At 41.7% G+C, this 26,607-nt stretch overlaps 1 protein-coding gene across 1 annotated transcript in view; it reads right to left on the bottom strand.

The window, feature by feature from the left end:
• MTA3 (metastasis associated 1 family member 3) overlaps window positions 1-23,389 on the bottom strand; it is a 146,907-nt gene extending 123,518 nt beyond the window's left edge. Inside the window, exons 1-3 of the mRNA XM_086700470.1 lie at window positions 23,297-23,389; window positions 21,552-21,619; window positions 11,613-11,706 (exon numbers count right to left, since the gene is read on the bottom strand). Coding sequence (XP_086556596.1) covers window positions 11,613-11,706; window positions 21,552-21,619; window positions 23,297-23,324 — 190 coding nt within the window. The 5' untranslated portion in view covers window positions 23,325-23,389. The remainder of the gene's footprint in view (window positions 1-11,612; window positions 11,707-21,551; window positions 21,620-23,296) is intronic.
• Between the last annotated feature and the right edge of the window lie 3,218 nt (window positions 23,390-26,607).

Below are 26,607 nucleotides of genomic sequence, written 5' to 3'. Positions count from 1 at the left end.
AGAGAGAACCCCAAGCAGGCTCTGTGCTATCAGCACGGAGACTGACGTAGGGCTCAATCCCAGAAACCGTGAGATCATAACCTGACGGACCTCAAGAGTCGGATGTTCAACAGACTAAGCTGCTCAGGTGCCCCCTTTCGTTTATTCTCATTATTTAAATCCATCAGTGTCTTTATCATTCAGTCCTTCTAGTCATTCTTTTATTTCAACAGGCATTTTTAACTTCCCCAAAACATGTTCTTATTCTGATTCTTCATTTATAACTGTATGTGTTACATAGGATCAACACTTATACACATAAATATATATGTATGTAGAAATTCACACATGAATATCTATAAATTTCGCCTTTTCACAAATGTTTCAAACCTGGGGTTAAAACTTACATATTCATATCATTATTAGTTCAACTATATATTGTGCCATCTGTCTATGTTGACATGTGTAAGTGTGTTTTCATTTGAATGGCTGAAGGGATTCCAGAATATGTGCAGTAAACAAAGTTTGTTTAGTTTAGTACCCTATTGCTGGACACTTAGGTATCTCTCACTTTTTGCTATTACAAAGGCACATTTCCTTGAGTACTTGCCTATGATTAGTATCCAGTAATGGAAATACGGAGTTTTAATTTTACTAGGTATTCCCAAATTCTCCCTTAAATTCCAGGTCAAGGCAGTATCAATCTTAGCATAGTATAAATAATTTTAACTTTTTTATTACTTGAAACTTTAATCTCTAATTTTCGGGAATTAAGGAAAAATTAAGTATTTTAAAAAAAAATTTTTTTTAACGTTTTTTAATTTATTTTTGAGACAGGGAGAGACAGAGCATGAATGGGGGAGGGTCAGAGAGAGAGGGAGACACAGAATCTGAAACAGGATCCAGGTTCTGAGCAGTCAGCACAGAGCCCGATGCGGGGCTCGAACTCACAGACAGTGAGATCGTGACCTGAGCCCAAGTCAGACGCTTAACCGACTGAGCCACCCAGGCGCCCCATTAAATATTTTTTTTAAGTAAGCTCTATGCCCATCATGAGGCCTGAACTCACAACCCCTACAGGGTATAATACTGAGTGAGAGATAAATACCGTACGATTTCACTCATATGTGGAATCTAAAAAACAAAACAAACAAATGAACAAACAAAAAAACAAACTCATAAATGCCAAGAACTGGTGGGCTGCCAGTAGGGGAAGAAGGGCAAAATAGGTGAAGGGGATTAAGAGGTACAATTCTCCAGTTATAAAATTAAAAAGCCATGAGGCTGAAAAGTACAGCATAGGGCATATAGTCAGTAATACTGTAACAGTGTTATATGGTGACAGATGGGAGCCACACTTATCAAGGAAAGCATAGCATGATGCTATATAATAGAACTGTCAAATCACTATGTTGTACATCTGAAACTATTACAACAAGAACGTTAGACACCTGATAGATACGCAGTATATTGCAAAAGGCAGTCCAGTACCAGAGCACTGATTCACACGACTTTCAATGTCCCTCTGAACGTTTACACAGGCGAAAGACATGACTCTGTTACTGGAAACTAGGGTGAACTCCAGTTTATGGATGAGAAAGAAGTATTTCGGATGCGGTTTTAATATAACTCAATTTTCCAGGAATGCAGTCATCATATAAAAACAGAGACGATTTTGTGGTGTTCAGAACTTACCAAGAGCACCATTCTGAAAAGTCTCCAGAGTTCCTAATATAACATTTCAGTCTAATCTATAAGTGCTGCATTGCTAGCAATACCATGCATGCATGCAGACATTTCATAATTCCACAGTCTTCCACTATAGTCATGCCCCACTATTTACACAGACTGAAATACAGTATGTATGATCTTATTACATTACATATTCCATTATTATAGTCTATTAGTTTACTTTTTTACTTTATATATCAGAACATAATATTGTTGGTTTTGTTGTTTACATTATAAGTTATACTATCGATGGATTTCACGTCAGAATAATAAAGAGGGTATTTTTCCCGACTTGTGCTCACTGTGGCCAAAAATTAAGTAAGAGGAAAATATTCAGTGTAAGTCAATGTATCAAAAGAAAACAAGGTTTACTTAAAGAAAACTAATAGTTCATTAAATATTTTTAGTAAACAGTCATAAACTTTGATATTGACCTTAAACTGTCATCGAAATTACACAAAAAAAGAAAATCTATTATGATCCTGTTCCAGTTAACTACTGCGGAGTTACGAATCACCCTAAAACTTGATGGCACAAGACAACGACTATTATATTTTGCGCACAAGTTCAGTGGGTAAGGAATTCGGACACAGCACAACAGTCTTGCTTTTGCTTCACAATGACCAGGGCCTGAACAGGAACTCAAATGGGTGAGGCCAGATCAACTGGCTCCTTCAGCCACATGTCTACCACCTGGGCTCTCAGCTAGGGCTGTCAACCATGGCATTTATCCATAGCCTCTCCATGTGGCTTGGCCTTCTCACAGTATGGTGGCTGACTTCCCAACAGGAGTATCCTGAGAGCAAACATTCCAAGGGAACCAGGCAGAAGCTGCACGGCCTTTTATGACTTAACTTAGCCTTGGGAGTCACATAGCATTACTTCCACCACACTGTCACGCCACACAATGACAGAGACCCCATCTAACAATGGAAGGAATGTCAAAGAATTTGGGGACCACATTTGAAAACCCTCACAGATTCTTTTCAGCCAACCAAGATGTTAAAACAAAATGACTGATAGTCTGGCTGTTCAGATCTATTCCCCTCGCTGCTGAGTTTAAAGCCACAAATATTTATATCAACAAATGTAATGAATAAGACACATGAAGCCTCAAAAAATGATCAAGACCAGGTTCCCAACAGTAAAGAACTTAACATTGAGCACTCAGAAGGTACAAACTGTGTGCTAAGACCAGGAAAGAAAGCTGGAAAGGACAATGCAGATATATTCAAAACAATCGGTTTCAGTATTTTAACGATCAGTTGTGATTACTGGTTACAAATCTTTAAAAAAATTTTTTTTTTCAACGTTTATTTATTTTTGGGACAGAGAGAGACAGAGCACGAACGGGGGAGGGGCAGAGAGAGAGGGAGACACAGAATCGGAAACACGCTCCAGACTCTGAGCCATCAGCCCAGAGCCTGACGCAGGGCTCGAACTCACGGACCGCGAGATCGTGACCTGGCTGAAGTCGGACGCTTAACCGACTGAGCCACCCAGGCGCCCCTGGTTACAAATCTTTTAAAAAGAGGTGCAATTCTTTTTATAAAATCCTACTTAAGTCCAAAATACCTATAAAATATAATAAACATTCTATATCTTTTTAATAATTATAAATCATGTATTATGAGAATCTTTAAAAAAAATTAAGTTCCCCATACGCCCTTTGACACCAAAACATCTTATGAGAACATGACTCAGACCGGGATGAGATAAGAACTGGGTATAGAAGTCACGTCACCTTTTACCTGTAACAAATCTATAACCTTATCGATTAATAAGATTAACACATCCTGAAATGTCTCATTATTTAAAATTTTAAAAATAATGTCAAGGGGCACCTGGCTGGCTCAGTCGGAAGAATATGTGACTCTTGGTCTCAGGGTCACAGTTCAAACCCCACAGTGGGTATAGAGATTACTAAAAGAAATAATAGTAATAAACCTAAAAGAAAAAAAAGAATGTCAAAAAAAAAGAAAAAGAATGTCAACACTACTTTCTGATTCTACTCAAAACGGTAACACAAAAATGCCAAGAATTATTAACAACATGGTAACAATATGAACATGACTTAAGGTAGGTAGGATCAGCCTCTTTCCAGTTCTCTCCAAGAGCTAATCCTGGTTTTACAATTTTGAGTTGGAATAAATATAAATTCCCATCTTCTTTCCTTTTCTGCCTTCACAGAGCTCCAAGTGTATGCTTATTGTAGTGGAAACACAGGAGTAAACAGAATGAGCATTCATCAGAAAATAACTATTTTCACTCACTTCCCTGTGTCCCAACTTCAGCCCACAGTAAGTGACATAACAATGGAAAAGCTGGGAAGAAAATTCTAAGGAAGGAAGAGAGCAGAGCGGTAAGTACAGTAAACACTTTACCTTCTGCCAAACAGTTTAAATAAAAAGAAAGGTGACATAAAATTTAACTTTCTAAAGCTTTGCATTTTAAGAATCACAATATAAAAGTATACAATATGTTGGGGCACTGGGGTGGCTCAGTGGGTTGAACGTCTGACTTCAGCTCAGGTCATGATCTCAAGGTTTGTGAGCTGAGCCCCACCTCGGTTCACTGCTGTCAGCACAAAACCTGTTTCAGATCCTCGGTCCCCCTCTCTCTCTGACCCTCTCCTGCTCATGCTCTCTCTCTCAAAAATAAAACATTAAAAAAAAAAAAAAAACTAACACTTTAAAAAAGAAGTATACAATACATCAAAAAAAAAAATCTAAAACTATAACGAATATAAAGCTATATAAAATATAAAAAAGTTATCAAGAATACCAATGAATTTCATATTTGAAAATTCCAACAGTCCTAAGAACCGTGTCCATCTGAAACTATTTTTTTAAAACAAAATTCCTTTTCTAATAGAAATGCTTTTTAAAGTATGTACTCTGGCTTTTAGTGAAATTACCTTAGTAAAGAATTGGTAATAAGACTATAGTCTGACTTCTTTTCATCCTTATAAATATACTATCATCAAATATCCAATCTGTTTAAAGTACATGGTCATCTAGATATAGCACCGCCCTCTCTCAAAGAGTCTCTCCCTTAATGCTCAGACTATGGTCACTAAGACCATTTCCCAGTAAAAGGAACCAGGGCTCCAGAGATGAGGTCTGGGGCAAGAAATTTAAAAGATGAGCCTGGAACATCTTGTCATATCAAAAAAGCAAGTAACATAACAAAGACTACAAAGATCATTTCAAAATGATCCAAGAACCATTCTCTTTGCAGGATACCAGGAATCACCTCATTATTTTTGAAAACTGGTAATAACTGAAAAAAGGAAAAAGCACATCAAGACTTTAATTCAACCTGCCTTTCCTAGAAGATCTGAACCTGAAGATTAACATGATAGCTGACACAGGGAAAATTCTCTTCACAGAAATAGTCTATGCCAATAAATTAGGGGATAAGGGGCACCTGGGTGGCTCAGTCAGTTAAGCATCCAACTCTTGATTTTGGCTCAGGTCATGATCTCATGGTTTGTGGGATAAAGCCCTACATCAGGCTCTGTGCTGACAGCATGGAGCCTGCTTGGGATCCTGTCTCTCTCTGTACTCTTTCTCAAAATAAATTATAAACAAACAAACAAACAAATAAATAAATAAAAATGAGGGGATGATAGAATTATGATAGAAAGCATAATTTTCACAACTTTAATGAATTAATCCAGGCAATCATCAATCAATGATTAATAACATTACAAAAAGATACCTTAAAAATTCTGAGCCTGATAGGCTCAGTCAATACAGCATGTGACTCCTGGTCTCAGAGTTCTGAATTCAAGCCCCATGCTAGTTGAAGAAATTACAAAAAAATAATTCTTTTTTTTTTTTTATAATTTTTTTTTTCAACGTTTATTTATTTTTGGGACAGAGAGAGACAGAGCATGAACGGGGGAGGGGCAGAGAGAGAGGGAGACACAGAATCGGAAACAGGTTCCAGGCTCTGAGCCATCAGCCCAGAGCCCGACGCGGGGCTCGAACTCACGGACCGCGAGATCGTGACCTGGCTGAAGTCGGACGCTTAACCGACTGCGCCACCCAGGCGCCCCAAAAAAAATAATTCTTTAAAAAAAAATTCTATTTTTATTTTTTGCTTTAAAAGGCATTAGTAGGAAATTTTGCAAAACCTAAGTCTACTACAGATTAGAGTATTATCATGCTTGGTTAGGTAAGAAAATCTGCTTGTTTTTAAAAGATATACACTGAAGTATCTTTCGGAATTAGGGGAAATATGTCTTCAACTTAAATGGCTCAAAAAAACTAGTACGTATATAGATATAATAGAGCAAAGAGTAAAATGTTAACATTTTGGGAATCTGGGTGGAGAATATATGGGATTTCTTGGTAATGTTTTTAATAATTTTTCTGTAAAAGTTATTTCAAAGTAAAGTGTTAAAAAAAATGAGACACAGGAAACAATACATTATGGACATCATGAGAGAAGTACACACATACTACCTCATGAAGTAATCTGGCATCCCTTACCCCATTTCCCCTCCAAAATAACCATGTGGATTTAGATCCTCTAGAATCTGGACCTAACCATCTGTCTACAGAAAAAATGTGGTAAAGGACACAACAGAGATGCAATAAACAAACTCCAGACCAAAGGAAATTCCTGTGTAGGTGAACAACCTGCTATCTTCAACAGAACGATGAGGGATAGAGGGAAAATATATGAATGAATATCTACACAAAAATTTGTATATGAATGTTCACAACAGCATTATTCAAAATAACCAGAAAGTGAAACAATCCAAACTGTCCTTCCACTGAAGAGTAAACAAAATGTATATCCACCCAATGAAATACCATTCAGCTATAAAAAAAAAAAAAAAAAAAGAAAAGAAAAGAAAAGAAAAGAAAAAAAGGGGGTTGCCTGGGTGGCTCAGCCAGTTAAGCATCCAACTTCAGTTCAGGTCATGATTTCATGACTTCATGGATCCCACTTCGGATCCTCTGTATCCCTCTGTCTCTGCCCCTCTCCCACTCAAGCTCAAGTGTTCATGTGTTCTCTCTCTGTCTCTCTCTCAAAAATAAATATTTATAGGGGCACCTGGGTGGCTCAGTTGGTTGAGCATCTGACTTCAGCCCAGGTCATGATCTTGTGGTTCCTGAGTTCAAGTCCCACATCGGGTTCACTGCTGTCAGCTATCAGAGCTGAGCCTGCTTTGGAATCTCTGTGCCCCTCTCTGCCCCTCCCCTGCTTGCACTCTCAAGGAAAAAAGGAAGGAAGGAAGGAAGGAAGGAAGGAAGGAAGGAAGGAAGGAATAGATAGGAATTCAGGCAATAACATGGAAAAAACTTGAAAACATTATGCTAAATTTTAAAAAGCCAGACAAGAAGACACATTATTAGAGGCACCTGAAGGTTCTTGATCTTGAGGTCCTGAGTTCAAACCCCTGGTAGAGTGTAGAGCTTACTAAAAAACAACAACAACAACAACAACAACAACAAAAACACCTACCCACACACATATTATATGATTCCATCAAAGGAAATATGTCCAGAAAAGGCCAATCTATAGAGATAGAAAGTGGATCAATGGCTGCCAGAGGCTGAAGGGGGAAGGGGAAGTAACTGATTTCCTTTGGGGATGATGAAAACATTCTGAAATTAGACAGCAGTAATAGTTTCAGCTTTGTGAATATGCTAAAAGCCACTCAATTGCTCACTTCAAAAGAACAGATTTTATGCTATGTGAATTATGTATCAATTTAAAATAATGAATGAAGAGGGGCGCCTGTGTAGCTCAGTGGGTTAAGCTTCTGACTTTGGCTCAGGTCATGGATCTCACAGTTCCTGAGTTCGAGCCCCGCTTCGTGCTCTGTGCTGACAGCTTGGAGCCTGGAGCCTGCTTCAGATTCTGTGTCTCCCTCTCTCTCTGCCCCTCCCCTGCTCATGCTCTGTCTCTCTCTCTCTCTCTCTCTCTCTCTCTCAAAAACAAATAAACATTTAAAAAAAATGTTTTTTTAAATAATGAAGAAAAGAAATTATAAAAGAAAAATGTGAAAACTAACTAGATATTTCATGAGCATGTTTACAGAATCCCAAATGATCAAAGAATGCTAAAATGAGTAGGCTAAAGATTAAGAACAAGGTATTCACATAGTTGCTAATAATCTCCCCCCAAATAACTTACTAAATACAAAGGGACACCACCTTGACCAAGTCATCAAACCAAACACAATCAATATTAAGACAAACCCAATTATGTGTCTGCTAATATAAGGCATGGAGAGGGATACAGTAAGACTTCCATGGCATCCCTACAAAAATTACATAGCCTGCAAAAACAAGAAAATACCCTAAATCTAATCATGAGGAAACATTAGACAAACATAAATTGAGCCATGTTCTACAAAATAACAGGCCTGTTTTCTTGAAAAATGTTAAGGTCAAAAAACACACAAAAAAAGACTGAGGAACTAGCTCCATATCAAGGAGACAGGACAACAAAATACAATGTGTGAGTCTGGGTTTTATTCTAAACTAAGAAAAATAGGGACACCTGGGTGGCTCAGCTGGTTAAGTGTCTGACTCTTGCTTTCAGCTCAGGTCATGATCTCACAGTCTGTGGGCTCCACGATGACAGTGCAGAGCCTGCCTGGGATTCTCTCTCTGCTCCTCCCCTGCTTAGGCACACATTTTCTCTCAAAATAAATAAATAAACATTTAAAATAAGTAAATAGGGGCGCCTGGGTGGCATAGTCGGTTAAGCGTCCGACTTCAGCCAGGTCACGATCTCGCGGTCCGTGAGTTCGAACCCCGCGTCAGGCTCTGGGCTGATAGCTCAGAGCCTGGAGCCTGTTTCCGACTCTGTGTCTCCCTCTCTCTCTGCCCCTCCCCCGTTCATGCTCTGTCTCTCTATGCCCAAAAATAAATAAACGTTGGAAAAAAAAAATTTTTTTTTAATAAAATAAAATAAAATATAAAATAAATAAAATAAAATAAAATGAGTAAATAAAGGGCACCTGGGTGGCTCAGTCGATTAAATGTCCAACTGCGGGTCAGATAATGATCTCATGGTTCATGAGTTCAAGCCCCACATCGGGCTCTCCACTGGTGGGGCAGAGCCTGCTTGGGATTCTCTCTTTCTCTCTGCCCCTTCCCCACTTGTGCTCTCTCTCTCAAAATAAATAAATAAAATTTATAAATAAATATAAATAAACTAAGAAAAAACATACACAGCTATAAAGAACACCATTAGTACATAAAATTTGATTAAGGACTATGAATAATGGTTTTGTGTGAATATTAGGTTTCCTGAATTGTTTACTATACTGTGGTTATGTAAAATAATTTCCTTGCATTTAGGAAAAACACACTGATGTCTCCAACTTACTCTCAAGTGATTCAGTTTATACATATAATAAGAATAATAAAGTCAATAGGGCAAAATGTTAATTGCTGAATCTGGGTAGAGGCCATATGGGAGTTCCTTGTATGTTCTTGGTACTTTCTGTAAGTTTGAATGAAGCCATATCTTTTAGAAATACATACTGAAGTATTTACAGATGAAATGGTAAGATTTCTCTGATGAGCTTCAAAATAAGGGGCAAGTAGGGGTACAGATGAATTAATTGGTCATTGATTGATAACTGTTAAAGCAAAGTAATGGAAACATCAGGTGGATTACACACTTCTCTGTACTTGTGTATATTTGAAATTTTCTGTAATAAAAAGTTTTAAAGGAGTCGAAAATGGAAAAGTTTTTTTAAACGGAGAAACTGAGGCTCAGGAAATTTAAGCCCAATTTTGAAATCTTTCAAATACATGATACTCTCTCCATTAATCCTCCTATAAAACCTCTTTATACAGCAAGAACTATTCAAGCAGTTTTATTCTCCCCACCTGAAATTTTGGTCAATAACAACAGAAATACAAGATACTTCTGACTCCACCATACCTAAGCATATAGCTACCTCTGAGAATAAACTCAATAGATAATAGAAGAAACAAGCAAATGTAGATAGAAGTAATCCACCCAATGATCTACAAATTGCTCAGAAGGTAGAAAAATCAACTGAGGAGCACCTGGGTGGCTTAGTCGGTTGAGTAGATGACTTTGGCTTAGGTCATGATCCCACAGTTGGGGAGTTTGAGCCCCACATCGGGCTCACTGCTGTCAGTGCAGAGCCTACTTCTGATCCTCTGTCTCTTTCCCCCTCCCCAGCTCATGTTCTCTCTCAAAAATAAGTAAGACATTTAAAAAAAGAAAAAGAAAAACCAACTGACATTTTTTTTTTTTTATGTTTACTTATTGTTGAGGGGGGGAGAGGAAGGAGGGGCAGAGAGAGAGGAAAACAGAGGATGCAAAACAGGTTCTGCACTGAGAGTGGAGAAAGCCCGATGTGGGGCTTGAACTCACAAACCGTGAGATCATGACCTGAGCCAAAGCTGGATGCTTAACCTGCTGAGCCACCCAGGCGCCCCCTCTCTAAATCTTTTTCTTTTTTTTCTAAATCTCTTAAATTTGATTTCTAAGGGTCAATACCAAGGGCCTATTCAATTCTGATTTTCTACATCTACATGCCTAAAATAGCACAAAATGTGGCCATGCTGAGAACAGTCAGCAGACAGGGCGCCTGGGTGTCTCACTCATTTAAATGCCCGACTCTTGGTTTTGACTCAGGTCATGATCTTGCAGTTGGTAAGATCGAGCCCTGAGTCAGATCTATACTGACAACAAATAGCCTGCTTAGGACTCTATCTCTCCCACCCTCTCTGCCCCTCCCCTGCTCATTCTCTCTCTCTCAAAATAAATAAGCATTTTAAAAAATAATAAAAAGTAGTACTTTGGTCTCATACAGGAAGGACAAACAGGAATGCCCTGAATCTGTCAAAATATAATTTGTAATTATAGAACAACTCATATCATAATAAACACTTTTTATACAATAAACAGAAATCTAAAAACACTATGAACTACAGCAGAAAATATAGTAGGAATTTAACTTATGAGACAATCAATCTTCCAGGTTAAACCAGCAACACAGTGGGTAAATAATTATCACACAGGCACAGAATAAACCTGTGTATACAATAGCCTCTCCTACCCCGTAACCGCAACACTCCAAAAGCTTCAGGATCCCCAAGACCAGAGTATTACAGATCACAGTGTCAAACTGAAAAACACACAGACATATGGTCCTAGTCTCATATATTTTGTAGGGCAAAAATTACTTTCAAAATTAAGTATTGTACTGGGGCGCCTGGGTGCCTCAGTCGGTTAAACGTCCGACTCCTGGTTTTGGCTCAGGTCATGATCTCACAGTTCCTTGAGTTTGAGCCCGCACTGACAGTGCAGAGCCTGCTTGAGATTCTCACTCTCCTTCTCTCTGCCCCTCCTGCATGCTGTCTCTCTCTCTCAAAATAAATAAATAAACTTAAAAATAAAGTACTATACTTATGTTTCACATATGTCTTCTTTCTTAAAATTTAAGCCACTTTTTTTTATCATTGTGTTTATTGTTTTAAAAAATTAAAGGGGTAGGGGTGCCTGGGTGGCTCAGCTGGTTGAGCGTCTGACTTCAGCTCAGGTCATGATCTCAACAGCTTGTGAGCTCTGAGCCCCGCATCGGGCTCTGTGCTGACAGCTCAGAGCCTGGAGCCTGCTTTGGATTCTGTGTCTCCCTCTCTCTGACCCTCCCCCGTTCATGCTCTGTCTCTCTCTGTCTCAAAAATAAATAAACGTTAAAAAAAAAAAAAAAGAAAAGAAAATATATACTAAAACCAAGTACCACTGAAAAAATTACTCCCACCTAAACTAAGAGGAAGACAAATGGAAAGGCAAAAAAGTACAGGTAACAAAAAGTATTTTTCCTCCTATCATGGAAAACAAAAAACTTCAAACATTTTTTAATTAAAACAAGACAATTAACTTACTAGCATGCTTGTCTGCAAGCATTATAAGCGTGTTGGAAATATCTCGCCGTCTATAAAAGCACACTACTTTTGCTTCCACGTTGCCCGTCGCAGTCTAAGAGAGAAGAAAAATAAAAGTTATCTGTACCGAAGAATAGACTCAAATAGTTTACAAAACAAAACTAAATACAACACAATTACAAGATCAATCTCATTTACACTGTGCCAACCACAACTGCAGGATAATCAGAGAGCTGAAAAAATTCAAATGAGGATGTGCAGCATTTGCAAAGGTTCCAAGTTAAACTGAAATGTCAAAATTAAATAACTTACTAGTATCAATTAATCTAAAGTGATCACACCCCTTTAATGACTAAAGCCAGATGCTTAAATCTGCTTAGCCCTGAGAAACTAATCCCCCAAATTTTCAGAGCCACAACGTAACTTACTTGAGACAGCAAAACATATCCCACTCCCAGAAGCAGAGGCTAAAAGTAAAATCATCCAGCCCTCTCCAGAACACCCCCATGTTTCATGATGGTGAAGCCCTGTAGGTTCGGGCAGCCGTCAGACAGAATGGAGCAGAAGACCTGGAAAAGCATTCTCCAGCCCTGGTTAAGTCTATGAATCTGTAATAGTTGATCTTCTCAGCAGTACTTAGTTTACCTTCACATATGAAAGTATTAAAATCTCTGAGTTATGAACGCTGAAGTTCTTATTTATTTTTGACTACAGTCTAGAATACAGCCAATATTCAGTTAGGTTGTAATTTGCTGCAGCTGGGGCCCAGGTTCCTACTCTCCTCCTATTCCTTATGAATTCTGAGAACTTTCAAGGTCAGTCATTCATTACAAAGTTCCTTGTAAAAACACATAGATTACAGTAAAATGCTATTGTGATTTCCAATTTCAAACAAATATGAGAACAAATTTTCAGAATTTCTCTGGGCTTACAGATATATTCAGACATAAAGAAATAAGAATATACTTATGCTACAGTAAATTTGTCAATTTTATGAAGTTCAGCAGCAGTATTTTAGAGTGAGAAATAGTCATGGAGAAATATTGCCCTTTGAATTGAAATCATATTAAATCCTAACCAAAGTGCTTCCATATTTCACAATATTGTGATCAAATACATCCTCCAGAAGTAATGATCCAGCAATCTAATAAATGAACAGGTCAATACTTCTTGTAAATAAAATCTATCAATGACTACAATTATAAGCTCTTTATCAGTTTTGTTTTAAGACAAAAGCACATTCAAAACCCAAAGCAAGTGTCTAGTGGCATATCTTTTCTGCCTTTCTAGTGAGTTCCTCCACTAGGAATACTCTACAAAAACGAATTCAAAACTGCTTGGGGTGGAGGGGCACAGTTCAAAATAAACAGTTTTGGGGCACCTGAGTGGCTCAGGCAGTTAAGGACCTGACTTTGGCTCAGGTCATGATCTAACAGTCTGTGAGTTCCAGCCCCACATTGCATTGAGCTCTCTATTAGGGCAGAGCCCACTTCAGATCCTCTTGTCTCCCTCGCTCTCTGCCCCTCCCCCACGCATTCTTTTTTCTCTCTCTCAAATATAATAAAAAACAAACATTACGGGGCACCTGGGTGGCTCAGTCGGTTAAGCGTCTGACTTGGGCTCAGGTAATGATCTCACAGTTTGTGAGTTCGAGGCCCACATCAGGCTCTGTGCTGACAGCTCATGGAGCCTGATTACTTGTGCTGTGTCCGTCTCTCAAAAATAAATAAAAATGTAAAACAAAAAAATTTTTTTTTAAAAAACATTTAGGGGTGCCCGGGTGACTCAGTCGGTTGAGCGTCCAACTTCGGCTCAGGTCACGACCTCACAGTCCGTGGGTTCCAGCCCACATCAGGCTCTGTGCTGACAGCTCAGCCTGGAGCCTGCTTGAGATTCCGTATCTCCCTCTCCCTCTGCCCTTCTGCCACTTGTGTTCTCTCTCTCTCACACACAGAAATAAATAAACTTAAAAAAATAAAATTTTTAAAATAAACGTTTTTTAAAAATTAAAAAAATAAAGTCTCTTCTGAACCATGTACACACTTGGCCATTAGGTACTTTGCAACTACAGTGTTCCTCTTCCCCTCCACAAATACACATACAAAACACACACACACACACACACACACACACACACACACACACACACACACACACACCTCTTCCCCTCCACAAATACACATACAAAACACACACACACACACACACACACACACCTCTTCCCCTCCACAAATACACATACAAAACACACACACACACACACACACACACACACACACACACACACACACACACACACACCCTCCAGCATTCCTCTAAAGTTGAGCTACTCAAAGGATGGTCCAAGACCCAGTCTACAACTGTTGCTGTGTAATTAATGAGAACTGAGAGTGAGAGTGTGTATTAGAGCATCTGATAGTTAATTTTAATCTGTTGAACCTACTAATGAAAAATGAAGGCTTGTGGTTTTATAAGCTTATTTTAAACTTCATTTTTCTATTATTTATTTTCATTTTATAAAAGCAGTCTGAGATAGTGAACATTCTTTTAATGTTTATTTATTTTGAGAGAGACAGACAGACAGAGTGCGAGCAGGGGAGGGGCAGAGAGAGAGGGAAACACAGAATCCGAAGAAGGTTCCAGGCTCTGAGCTGTCAGCACAGAGCCCAACTTGGGGCTTGAATTCACAAACCGTGAGATCACGACCTGAGCCGAAGTCGGATGCTTAACCAACTGAGCCACCCAGGTGCCCCAGATAGTGAACATTCTTAAAAGTCTTTCACCACAAGGTGCCTGGGGGATTCAATCAGTTGGGCATCCAACTTTGATGTCTGCTCAGGTCATGATCTCTCGTTTCATGGAATGGAGCCCCGTGTCAGGCTTGGTGCTGAGAGTGCAGAGCCTGATTGGATTCTCATTCTCCCTCTCTGTCTGCCTCTCTCTCTCCCTCTCAAAATAGATAAATAAACGTTAAAAAAAAAAAATCTTTCACCACAAATAGTTCTCCAAGCACTGCTCTAAAAACCTAGGTTAGGAGTGCCTGGCTGGCTCAGTCAGTAGAGCATCTATCTGACTCTTGATCTCAGGGCTGTGAGTTCGAGCTCCACATTGGGTGTAGAGATTACTTTTAAAAAGTGAAAAAAAATTTGGTATATATAAAAGTCTGGCTATTCTTTCAACTCACCACATTTCTTTTGAGACCTTCCTCTGTGCCCAAGCACTGAGCTGAGCTCCACAGATACATAGTGCCCACCCTCACGAAGCCTCCACTCTAGCAAGGATGTCTATTCACATCATCTCCTTTCCAACCCTCCAAAGCCCAGTTGGAATCATGTCCCTCACCTGATTAGAAACCTTCACCAGTTCCCCGCAACTAAAGCATAAATGTAAAATGTGCCTGACAATATTGCCACTCATATTTTCCTTTACAACTTCCTTTCCCCTCCAGACTCTACTTCTCTCACTCATGGAAGCAGGAAGAGCAACCCACTGGGGGAAGGCAGAGGAAAGGGGGTAGAGTCCTAGGAAAGAAGGAAAGGAGTCCAACAGGTGAAGCATGGAAAGCTGAGTGTCCAAGAAAAAAGAAGGACCAGGGAAAACCACATAGGTGGGAAAAGCAGGGACATGTGTAAAGAAGAACCCACAGTGGATGTCAACTTTTCTTCTGTATTCTTTTCTCCATGTGCATTGCAGCCTCTTAAATCCCGTTCCGTCAAGCATGTTTACTGAAATATCCTCTAGCAATAAGGGGCTTTTCTTAAGCTCTAAAATCATTTTAGTCATACTCATGTCTGTTTCTATCCCAGACTTAGAAGGTACATTATTAAACACACACACACACACACACACACTTTCCATTTCAAAACGTCTGTGGTTTGCTCAAACTAAAGAACAAGTGAAAAGGTGCTTTCCCAATTTCTGTCCTTTTTCCCAAGAGATCTAAAATGGTAGGAGAGGTCTCAACCTGGGTTTCATGAAAGGGCTTTGAGGGACTCTCCTGAAATTATGTGCAAACGTAGTTGGAGGCAGAGGGTGTCATCAGATTCTCAAAGAAATTAGTGATTCCCCTCTCCCCGCCCCCCCCCCCCAAAAAAACCATAAGACTAGAAACAGCAAAATGAATCTCAGAGCAAGTCATAGGGCTAATAAAATATACAGAATATGAAGATACACACAAATAATACAGCATACACACCAAAAGAATTTTAGTAGCAAATAACAAATTTTTCCACAAGTTTAACTTCCCAAACTTCCTGACACTACACTATTATGTGCACACAGCTTTCTCTCAACATGAATGCAGTGCAATCTTTTTTTTTTTAATTTTTTTAATTTGAGAGAGAGTAAATGCCAGAGTAGGGGAGAGGAATAGAGGGACAGAGAGAATCTTAAACAGGCTCCATGCTCAACACAAAGCCCAATGCAGGACTCGATCCTACGACTCTGGGTTCATGGACTTGAGCTGAAATCACGACTTGGCCACTCAACCAACTGAGCTCCCCCAGCCCACCCCCCCACTGCCCTACCACCCTGGAGGCCAGCAGATGCAATCTTTAGAAGTAGGAGCAACATCCAACCTAGATAAAGACTAAATAAAATATACCAAAAGTTGTTTCTATTTTAATCTTATATTCACCCTCCAAAAGATTATCTTCACAAGGGGCACCTGGCTGGCTCAATTGGTTAAGCGTCTGACTTCGGCTCAGGTCATGATCTCTAGGTTTGAGGGTTTGAGCCCCGTGTTGGCCTCTATGTTGACAGCTCAGAGCCTGGAGCCTGCTTCAGATTCTGTGTCGCCTTCTCTCTCTGTCCCTCCCTCACTTGCACTGTCTCTCTCTCTCTCTCAAAAATAAACACCAAAAAAGATTTTTTTTAATAATAAAATAAAATAAAATAATTAAACACACACACACACACACACACACACACATATTCTATTCAGAAGATAATTAATAGGGGGCGCCTGGGTGGCTCAGTCGGTTGAGCGTCCGACTTCAGCTCAGGTCATGATCCCGCAGTGTGAGTTCAAGCCCTGCATCGGCCTTGGTGCAGACAGCCCAGAGCCTGGAGCCTGCTTTGGATTCTGTGTCTCCCTCTCTCTCTGCCCCTCCCCCACTCATGTTCTGTCTCTCTCTGTCTGTCAAAAATAAAAGTAAACATTAAAAAAATTTTAAAAAGGGGCACCTGGGTGGCTCAGTCGGTTAAGCGGCCGACTTCGGCTCAGGTCATGATCTCGCGGTCCATGAGTTAGAGCCCCGCGTCGGGCTCTGTGCTGACCGCTCAGAGCCTGGAGCCTGTTTTGGATTCTGTGTCTCCCTCTCTCTGACCCTCCCCTGTTCATGCTCTGTCTCTCCCTGTCTCAAAAATAAATTAAAGGTTAAAAAAAAAAAATTTTTTTTTTAAATTAAAAAAAAAAAAAGAAGATAATTACTAGAGATGCCTGGCTGGCACAATTAGAAGAAATGCAATTCTTGATCTCAGGGTCATAAACTCAAGCCCCATGTTAGGTGTAGAAATTAAATAAATAAAAACTTTAAAGAAAAAAAGAAAGGACATTAACCTATTTTAGTAACTATCTTCTTAAAATTTATTTATTTTTGTTTTATTTTTTTATTAAAAAATTTTTTTTAAGTTTATTTATTTGGAGGGAGAGAGAGAGAGAGAACGAGCGGATGAGGGGCAGAGAGAGGGAGAGAGAATCCCAAGCAGGCTCCACGCCACCAACGAAGAGCCCAATGTGGGGCTGGAACTTAAACTGTGAGATCCTGACCTGAGCCGAGATCAAGAGTCAGACACTTAACTGACTGTGCCACCCAGGCACCCTAAATTTTATTTATTTTTAGTAATTTCTACACCCAACATGGGGCTTGCACTCACAACCCTGAGACCAAGAGTCGCATGTTCCACTGACTGAGGCAAGCCAAGCACTCCTAGGTAAATGTCCTTTCTTATCCTGGCTTATCAATTGGAACACATCAAGTACTCTTAAATTCATTACTGGGATTTTCCATCATGTTAATTTTCCTCACTTTGCCAATTTGACCTATGCTACTCTCAGGGCCTGTATCTGGAACATTTGTGTGGGCTCTCTCCCATGGCTACCTTTCTCATCCTTTAGGACTCAACTTCAGTGTCCTTAAAATTCTTTCCCCTTCTGGGGCACCTGGGTAGCTCTGTAGGTTAATCATCCAACTCTTGGTTTAAGCTCAGGTCATGATCTCATGGTTTGCTTCGTGAGTTCAAGCCCTTTGTTGGGCTCTGCGTGGACAGTGCAGAGCCTGCTTGGGATTCTGTCTCTCTTACGCTCTCACTTTCTCTTGCTCTCTCTCAAAAATAAATAAATAAACTTCAATGAAAAAAAAATCCTTTGCCCTTCTATCCAAAAGGAGTGACCCCTGTTATTCTCTATGTTAAGATCCTTGTTTATTTCCTTCTTAAAAGTTAACATCATTTTCACTATTTTTTTTTAATTTTTTTTTCAACGTTTATTTATTTTTGGGACAGAGAGAGACAGAGCATGAACGGGGGAGGGGCAGAGAGAGAGGGAGACACAGAATCAGAAACAGGCTCCAGGCTCTGAGCCATCAGCCCAGAGCCCGACGCGGGGCTCGAACTCACGGACCGTGAGATCGTGACCTGGCTGAAGTCGGACGCTTAACCGACTGCGCCACCCAGGCGCCCCACTATTTTTTTTTTTTTTTTTATGTCTGGTAACTTGTCTTTCATGTGTCTCCCTCATGAGACTATGAGGAGGGGCAGAAAATAGGTCCATATTGTTCACTGTTGTGTATCAGCTAGCCTAGTGCCTGGTACACAACAAGTACTCAATAAATATTTGTTTAATGAATTCTTTAAAATGAGAAATCTTGGGGCAACTGGGTGGCTCAGTTGGTTGAGCGCCCAACTTCAACTCAGGTCATGATCTCAGTTTGTGGGTTCAAGCCCCACATTGGGCTCACTGCTGTCAACCCAAAGCCCACTTGGGATCCCCTGTCTCTCCCCTCCTCTGCCCCTCCTCTACTTGTACTCTCTCAAAAGTAAATAAAACATTTTTTTAAAATAAATGAGATACCCTTTCCATATCCCTTCAAAAATAAAGGCCCTATGTAAATATTCACTATTTAACACTAGTCAATCTCACTTATTTACCAATAATCCGTCTATTTAAATTGCCACTGTCTGGGGGCGCCTGGGTGGCGCAGTTAGTTAAGTGCCCGACTTCAGCCAGGTCACGATCTCGCGGTCCGTGAGTTCGAGCCCCACGTCGGGCTCTGTGCTGACGGCTCAGAGCCTGGAGCCTGTTTCCGATTCTGTGTCTCCCTCTCTCTCTGCCCCTCCCCTGTTCATGCTCTGTCTCTCTCTGTCCCAAAAATAAATAAAAAGAAAAAAGTTGAAAAAAAAAATAATAAATAAATAAATAAATAAATAAATAAATAAATAAATTGCCACTGTCTGAAATTACAAACTGTAGTCTCTCACAGTTCAGTCATTCCCAGCCTCCCAAAAACCATTATTATAATAAGGACTCTCTGCTGAAAGCAGAGGACCAGGAAGAAGTTATAGATGGGAAGACAAGGGTACTTTCTTTTTTTTTTAATTTTTTTTTAATGTTTTTACTTATTTTTGAGACAGAGAGAGATAGAGCGTGAGCAGGGGAGGGGCAGAGAGAGAGGGAGACACAGAATCCGAATCAGGGTCCAGGCTCTGAGCTGTCAGCACAGAGCCCGACGCAGGGCTCGAACTCACAGACCAGGAGATCATGACCTAAGCTGAAGTCGGACGCTTAACCGACTGAGCCACCCAGGCGTTCCTCTTTTTTTTTTTTTTGTTTTTAAAGTAGGCTTCATGCCAGCGCAGAGCCCAATGTAAGGCTTGAACTCACGACCCTCAGATCAAGACTTGAGCTAAGATCAAGAGTCAGAGGCTTACCAGACTAAGCCGAGGCGCCACTGTTTTTCAAATATAATTTATTATTATTATTACTATTTTAAGTAGGCTCCACACCCAGCATGGAGCCCAACACAGGGCTTGAATTCACAACCCTGAGATCAAGACCTGAGCTGAGATCAGGAGTCGGATGCTCAACCGACTAAGCCACTCAGGTGCCCTGAGGGATACTTTTGAAGTGAACAGTGTTATGACGACAAAGGAGTGTGAAATGAGCCAAGTTCAAGCTAGAGGGTGCAATCCAGTCATATTACCACTGCATACCTCTAAACAACACTCCATGATGCATCTACCTTAAAGGTTTAAGGTTATTTTGAGGCTCAGAAAAAGTAACAAATGTGAATCCCCAAGATTATACGCTTCCAGAACACCATGTCCTGATGTTTGCAAATTTAGCACAGCTGCAATTTTCCTTCTAATTGTGGGATACTTTGGCTGATGATTGTCTCACTACCGGACCTATTTTTGTGCACCCCTGAATTCCTAAAAGCGCATATCTAAAAATGCCTGGCAGGTAGCAGGTCCTCAGAAATATCTGTAAAACGAACAAATCAAAATAATTTGTAAACAGTAAAAGCTTTGTGCAAGCATTAACATCAGACATTGGAGAAATTCATTAATTCAACAAATAATCACTGAATGTCTTAACTATGTACCAATCGCTTTATTCTAAGGCACTTGGGATGCATTAGTGAACAGAAAAGATCACTACACACAAAGAGCTTACATTCTAGTCTGAGAAAACAGGCAATGAAAATAAACACAATAATTAAGTATACTTGAAGGTGATAGATAAATGATATGGAAAAAAGAGCAAGGCAGAGCAGGTACAGGGGATTAGAAATGACTCGGTGGTCCTAACGTGGGTGCACATGAAAACAGCCAAGAATCTACTGTGCTGGCAGCCATATGAGCAAGGCAGAGACCCTGAAAGTGGAGGTCAGAGGGGTAGGGAGTAGCCAAAGAATACCAGTCTCACAGGCCAACATTTCTCTTTTGTATCCTAATTGTCTACATAAACTGATAAACAGCTTCGAGTTGCCTACACCTTTACATCAATAACGTAAAAAAGGTTAAAATGACACCCCAACAGTTCCCACCCACAGACTGATCTAATCCTGAGACCATTCTCTTCATTTGGCGGTAGTGGTCTCAAAATACGACAAAAGTTTTACAAATGCAAGGTCCACGGGGTATCTCCAGAAGCAAACCAAGATCTCGGGGCTTATAAACCAGAAATGCCCTAAACCACACCCCACTTCCTGGGGCTCAGAACTGGACCAGCCTCCAGATGGTACTTTGGGGGAAAGGTTTCAGCTAGATAGTGCCAACATTTTAACACTATGAATTCTCATAAGCTGTACAAATAAGCTTCACAGTTGGTTTGGAGGAAAACAGAGCATCATTAGTAATCTATGGTTCATATAGTTTATGACTGTTTTCATAAGCCACCATTGCATTCATATGCAAACAGTCACAATGCTTCTGATGTCCTGGACACCAGCGACCAGGGACAAACCTTAATATAAAAGTTTTATTTACCTAAGGCCTAAAGTAGGAAGCTACTTTGCATTATACCAAAACTGTATTCTTATTAGTCTAGTCCAGAATTTTACAAATTCCCTTCAATATTAGATTTCATAGCTTCCTCCTTCTAAAGATGGAAGAGGAAAATCATGATTCACTAAAAAGGGAGAAATACAATTATGACTCTAAATATAAAAAGAGACTGAATTACAGGAATGACCTGCTCTGAGAAGCTCCAAGCAATGTGAAGAAATATGCAGATGTTACTCAGTAAATTTAATATCACAGGTAATTATAAAAAGTAAAAGAATATTCAGAATCCTGCCTAACTCTCTAATCTGCAATCTCTACTTTCAAAGACTCTAGGACTGAAAGTAAAATCACCTCTTATGCCCTTTACCTAATTACCCTTCAATGGAAAACAATTATTTTTTAATATTAGAATCAAGAAAGCTCAGTGTATACCTTGTTGAGTTCTTCTATCCTTCTGATGAGGTACGGGTTACTGGAGGAATTCTCAAAGTAGACATAATCTGTAATTAAAGGAAGTAAAGAGCTTAATCTTTTCAACAGAAAGTTCACATTTGTCAATCTATGACTTTCTATATCAGGCAAATTCACTTTCAAAATGAAGTGCAGACTTCGTTCCCTGATAAAAGCAAATTTAGTAATACAAGTTTAATATATTTTCTCATATGCCTACTACTCACAGACCCTTATTTTCCTCTAATATTTTCATCTCAATTCATGTTTTATCAAGTTCTCCTAAACTTTCACACCACCCATCACTAAATAATAAACAAACAGACCCCTCTTATCATTAAGTAGTCAGAGCTGACTAAACATGTCTTTTATGCTGTAACTGCTCCCACATCTTTTCCCTCAATCCAATTTACCCTGGAGTATGCTTCTCACATAAAACTATTGACCTAAGACAAATTTAGAGCATCTTGAAAAGCTTAGCAGCCCAAAGTACATTTCAATCACTAAAAAAAACAAAGCGAAACAAAACAAAAACCAATCAAGTGAGCTGAGCAGGTAAGAGGAAGCACACTGACAAACTTTTCCACAGGTCTGAGATGATGGGGGGGTAGAGGGGTGTACAGACATGAAAGGGGGTTCACTTTCTGACAGAGCTCTCTAGAGATGGTATCAGGCTTTTAAAAAACTCTTTACCATATTTAATCCAGATCCATGCAGGGTTGTGTTGTAAAGAAATCACAACCGGCTTTCAATAAAAAGGATAGAAATTTTCAAGTGTGGCTTTTCCTCTCATCTAATAGGCTCACTGGAAACTTCCCACTGTGTGTTTATTTGAAAGGTTGGGCTGCGTTGTTATTGTCTATCTCAGTGGCTCTTTCCTGTCTCTCTTCTGCAAAGTGGCCTCATTTGGCCAGGCTATTCCCACCACCATCCATCAGGAGCTCACTAATGAGCAGAGAAGAGCGAGTCTCACACACAAACACGCCACTTATCTGAATTATTATTTTACGAAGAAAGAGGGAGGAGGGCGTCGTGAGTAGGGAGAAAGTTTGTTTGACCTTATTTCTCTCTCCTGCAGAAGGCTGGGAAGGAGGCAGACACCAGAGCAAACGTCCAGGCAGAGCTCAACTCCCCACCTCTGGCTGCGGTGCCCTGGCCCCACTGTGTCCCATCTTGGGGGGCTGGGCAAGAAACGGGAGGGGGTGGTGAGGAAGGAGAGGTGCAGGGCCCCGTCCCCACAAACAGGCCCCTGGCTGTGCCCCTGGCTGAACCCCCATCGCCCCCACCCCCACCCCACACTCCCACTAAAGGGGAGAAGGAGTAGAGGAGGGGGGGATGTCCCCCCATCCTCTCCAACCCCCACAGCCTGGAAGCCACGCGGGGAAAGACCACCCTATCAGGGGGTTCGACGGCCCATACCCAATGCGGGTGTCCTGGAGGGGGGCGTCTGAGGATTCACACCCCCAAGTACAGGCCTGGCCCTAGAAAACTGAGCGGGGGTGGGAGCGAGGGGCAGGGTGGGCGCCGGCCCCCAGCCGGCCACAGTCGAGGGAGGGGCGGGTGGCGGGGGTGGGAAACCCCGGCCCCTTCGGCGGGCCCCGGCGCCCCCCGCTCCCTGCGCCCTCGGCCGGGTCGCCCGCGGCTCCCAGCGGTTAGGGTGAACTCGCCCCGATCCCCCACTCCCGAGCCCGCTCCCAGACGGGCCGGGTCGGGCCGAGCTTTCCTACCTCCGACCCGGTACATGTTGGCCGCCATGTCCGCCCGCCCGCCCGCGGAGCCCGAGCCGAGCCCCGCCCGCCGCCGCCGCCGCCGCAGCCGCCGCCGCCGCCTCAGCCTCGGCCGCCGCCGCCGCCGCCGCCGCCGCCTCGCCACGGGGGGGAGGGGAGGGAGGGACCGAGGGGAGGGGGAAGTGAAGGGGAGGGGACGCCACGGGGTGGGGGCAGGTTACCGCCCCCAGCGACGGGCTTGCAAGGCCGAGTGGGCCGGGCCGGGGGAGGTCGCTGCGGGGCCAGCAAGGACTTGGGGCGGGCGGTAGCTTGGGGGCCCTTGCTGGAAGTGGAGTACCCTAGGGCAAGGGTCGTGGCCGAAGCAGAGGCCTGTACTCGCAAAGGCGGACCTGGGGCTGTTAGAGAATTGGGGCGGGGGCAGGGGCTCAGGCTCTCCCGAGCCGGTACCGCCTCAGCCAGTGTACCCTGTCACCTGGCCACCTCCAGACAGGTCTTCCTCCCTGCTCCGTCCCTGGGAGACCCCTGTATGCGAGACCTCTAGCACGTGGGCACCAGCCTCAGGGCAAACACTTGGGTACAACTAAGTGCACGCCGCAGAGCACCTTCCTCGTGGTGACGTTAATGCAGTGGTCCTGGGTCACGCACACCTTGGGGCCAAGAGGACTCCAGGTGCTTCCAGCATCCTCAGGGAAAGCCCCAACTGGGGACAAGTGTAGAAAAAACTGACGCCCTCCCAAGTTTACCCCAACTGCATTGGTAGGTCTGTCAGCGTTCACCCCAAAACCGGGTTGAACAGAACCCACTCCCCCCCCACGTGGAGGCCTCACCTCTAGACAGGCCCTACACACTGTGCTGCCCTGCCAGGAAAAGAGGCCCTTAGAGAAGGGAGTGGGGGGTTCTTTTTGCCCATAGGGGAACAGGACCCTACCTTTCACCACCAACCACAAAGGAGGAGATAGTTTTAATCACCTTGCCACTGATGCACTGTTAACTAGTTATGTGTCTAAAGCTTCTAAATCATTATTATTTTCCCATGCTAATACTCTAGGCAATCCCTGTGTCCTCAGCCTTAATTCCCTCACAGGAAACTAACAAAAAACAAATAGAGATGAATCTTAGCTGGGGCAATCCCCCAAATGAACGCAAACAACTTTCTTTAAAAAGCCAATCCTTTCCAAACTTCTCCCAGGCATTGTCATATAATCAGCATAAAGATGATCCCTCCCCTTCCTGGGCTGTTTGGAGTTTCTGGTGATTTACAGCTACATGTTGGTGACTCTGGGTGTGGGGTCTGTGCAGGGATGGGAAGTGTCCTAAGAAAAGATTGTGTTTTGTTTGTATGGTGATGGCATTTGTGATGGTCCGTTATCACAAATTACTAAGGTGAAAAAAATAATTTTCTACATAGCTGAGGCAAAGTAAAAAATAAAAATAAAGCACCTTTGCCTGAATCACCTTGATTATGTGTGACCCAAGTTTCTTCAGATATAAAATGGGAACATTAATTTCATTTCACAGGTGAGTTGAGAATCAGTTGTGATGATATATGAAAATGCTTTATAAATCATTCAGCATAGAGCACTATGTAAATAACAGGTGTCTGTTGCTTTTTATTAACTCCATAATGTTTCAGATTCCCAAGGGTTTTATACCATGGGTACAATGTGAGCCTGTGTCAGCTCTTCTGAACCAGAGAAAAAAGCAGAAGTGTTCTGTTATGCGCACTGAATAGTTGTTGTTTATCATAATCCTTTTACTGGACATCCCACGGAAAACATATTGTGACATATCTGACATCACTGTCTCCATTTCTGTGCTGACACATAAATAGGTTGAATAATTCACCTGGAGTCATCCAGTAAACTGGTAGCAGTATTGAGATTATAATTCAGCCCTTTCCTCTGGCCTACAATTCTCTAAACCAGAAGCCTTTTTCCAAGTGACAAGGCTACCTGAAAACCATAAACTACAAAGGAACAGATCACAAGCTTTAAAGCCTTTGACCATTCCATCATTTTTATTTTTATTATTATTTTTTTTTTCAACGTTTATTTATTTTTGGGACAGAGAGAGACAGAGCATGAACGGGGGAGGGGCAGAGAGAGAGGGAGACACAGAATCAGAAACAGGCTCCAGGCTCTGAGCCATCAGCCCAGAGCCTGACGCGGGGCTCGAACTCACGGACCGCGAGATCGTGACCTGGCTGAAGTCGGACGCTTAACCGACTGCGCCACCCAGGCGCCCCCATGCCATCATTTTTAAATAAATGAACACTTTTTCCCCCTTCCAAATATTTCTGTATTTCTGTTAGTTCCGTACTGCTCTCTCATTTCCCCAACTTTGTGCACCTTAGCAAGTATTTGTGGTGACTGTACTAACCATACTTAATGCGCAAAAGGTGCCAAGAAAACTTCCTCCATCTATACCCACCTCCTCTCCTTAGGAACAGTCTTATCCAGAAGTCCCCCATTGAAAGGTTTCAGAGACTTGGGGGGAGGAGCAGGAAGTACGATGGTGCCAGAACCCAGGGCCTTTTCCTTCCTCTAGATTTTGTATATTCAACCTCTTCCACCTCCAGCTCCTGGGCCGGTGTCTTCTACATAGTACATGCTCCATATCTGAAAGCATAAATACCAATGATGGGCTCAGTATAGTTAGAGAACTAGGTACTGATTTGAATGCGAGGATTTTGTCTATGAAACTTACATATCTCCTAATATCAAAGAGGTACTGCCATAATGGAGTTTTGCAAATGTTTGGAGATTAAAAGAAACCCTCAAAGCAGAGAAAGGGTGGAAAAGCCTTTACCTTCAAAGGAAGCAAAGGTACCTCTACCTCCGGAGGCTGTGTGGTTCAGATCACCACAAACTTGTCATCAACCAGCCCAAACTTCACTCCTAGTTTGGCTATTTAGCTGTAAGACCTTGAGCAAGATACTTATCCTCACCGAGCCTCAAGTTCTTCAAGATACGATTAGGGATTGATACCTATAGCAAAGTCTTGTGCTTAAAAGAATACATAAAGTGTTTGGCACATGTTCAGAGTTTCCTATATATTAGGTCCTTTCTCTCTATGCCAGCCACCCTCACCACTAAGGAAGAGGTGTCTCTCAGACCTTGCCAGAAATCCCCTGGCAAATCCAACCTTCCGTGGGAAAAATTTCCTGGCATGGCTATTGTGATTAAAGAATCATTGTGGGGGGGGGGGGGGTCGGAGGGGGGTGCTAGGTGGCTCAGATAGTAAGCATCTGACTCTTGATTTTGGTTCAGGTCATGATCTCATGGTGAGCAGGGAGCCTGCTTGGGATTCTC

Source organism: Puma concolor, chromosome A3, assembly GCF_028749965.1.
Source record: "Puma concolor isolate L17-30 chromosome A3, mPumCon1.1.hap2, whole genome shotgun sequence".
NCBI lineage: Eukaryota > Metazoa > Chordata > Mammalia > Carnivora > Felidae > Puma > Puma concolor.
The sequence above is the reverse complement of the archived record's forward strand: the minus strand, read 5'-3'. Positions and strand labels throughout refer to the sequence as shown.